The 1791-nt window shown below is 35.5% G+C and overlaps 1 protein-coding gene across 1 annotated transcript in view; it reads left to right on the forward strand.

Annotated features, from left to right (window-relative positions):
* Positions 1-437: 437 nt before the first annotated feature.
* The window catches only part of LOC104502376 (enhancer of polycomb homolog 1-like), a gene marked incomplete at its 5' end in the record, with an annotated part of 16142 nt that continues 14788 nt past the window's right edge, over positions 438-1791 (forward strand). The window contains one exon of the mRNA XM_010146341.1: positions 438-790. Coding sequence (XP_010144643.1) covers positions 438-790 — 353 coding nt within the window. The remainder of the gene's footprint in view (positions 791-1791) is intronic.

The raw sequence follows: 1791 nt of genomic DNA on the forward strand, positions 1-1791 counted from the left end.
CATTGTGATCGTTGTAGTAAGGATTTTGAAGTGAAGTTGCTTTAGGGAAGGGCATTTGAATAACATTTAATTGCTTAAGCAATCTTATTCTCTGGGGTTTTTTTGTTTGCATTTCGGAACTCGTATCTTCCAGCCTGAGGTTTTTTTTAATTATTACATGTTGTTTCAATGTCTTCAGTATATGTGACAATATATATCAGCTGTTCAAACAGTAAAAGCTAGAATATACATGTGAAGAGAACCCTAAAGCATACTACTTATTGTAAAAGAATACAGTCACGTGTTCTGTGTCTGTTTGGGAGGGAGGTTGATTGTTCTAGAACAGTTCTGTGTAGTTTCTTTTACTTCTCTCCCTTGTCATTCCTACATGGCAGACTGGTGACTTTCTTGGTATTTTCTTGCTGCTGTATAATTCTGCATTGTTTTCCTGTTTTTAGGGTGCTACTAGACAGAGCACATTCAGACTACGATAATACATTTCATCAGCTGGATTTGGAAATGTTTTCCTCATCACAACACTCTTCAATCAGTCAATTTGCCAATACCTCAGAAACAAATACCTCGGACAAATCTTTCTCGAAAGACCTCAGTCAGATACTAGTCAATATCAAATCATGTAGATGGCGGCATTTTAGGCCTCGGACACCATCCCTACATGACAGTGACAATGACGAACTCTCCTGTAGGAAATTATACAGGGGTATAAATCGAACAGGCACAGCACAACCCGGGACCCAGACATGCAGTACCTCTATACAAAGTAAAAGTAGCAGTGGTTCAGCACATTTTGGTACGTTTATTTTGACAAACTTCCTTCTAGAACTTTTAAAATTGGCTCAGAAAATCCAGAATATCATTAGGTCATCCATGCTTTATATCATGATGTATTTTGATGGTAACAGTCTGCCTTCACTTTTATCTCTCTATTTGATGCATAGAATGTTTATTTGTATTTTTTGCTAGCTGTAGTGTACTGCATCTCAAATTTATGCAAATACTGCCTTGGTATGTAATTGTGATTTTAGAAATACAAAGGTTTAGAAACCAGTATTGTAGGGTTTATGTTGTCTCTGAAGATACAGATTTTTAAAATTAAAAATATGTTGATATAAATATTACAGTATAAATTTTTTTCTAGTAGTGTAGTGGTGGGAAATATTCAGTCAAAAAGTTTGCATTTAAAATCCCAGTGTGTTACGAATTCTTATTATTATCTTGAACTTAGGTGAAACTAAATGCTACTTCCCATCCAAAAAATCACCAGCTCACTGCCATTGGTGCATCTGCTCATGCTTGGCAAAACTCTTGAACTAATCACCTCTACATTTTGTTGGGAAGTGGCAGATTACATCTTATAGAATCTGAATTACAGAATTGAGGACCTGACTCAAAGAAAATTCGATGTGGTGTTAATAGGTTTTGATTGGAATACTATTGGATAACATTCCTCTTAATATTGGGTTCTTCACACTAGGGTTCTGATATTTACATAGTTACAATGTGACTATGTGACTATATAACTATGAGTAACTCTTTAATGTTGATCAGTCAGTAAATTTAATGTAATCCTGTTTATAGAAATTGAGGTGCTGTAGGGTTTTTTGCAAAGAAATAAGTTCATCATATTGTAAGGTTTCTCTAGGATCAGGTTTTCCTTGCCGTTTGTAATTATGGCTTTAGAAATAAATTGGAAAACCTGGATAATGTAGGACTGGGATGGAGAGAGATGCGTATACCAAATAAACCCGACAAGTCGTGGGATGTTTTGGAGATTTGCTCAAAGAAAGAGTG

This window comes from Buceros rhinoceros, unplaced genomic scaffold (assembly GCF_000710305.1).
Source record: "Buceros rhinoceros silvestris isolate BGI_N320 unplaced genomic scaffold, ASM71030v1 scaffold29112, whole genome shotgun sequence".
NCBI classification, from domain to species: Eukaryota; Metazoa; Chordata; class Aves; order Bucerotiformes; family Bucerotidae; genus Buceros; species Buceros rhinoceros.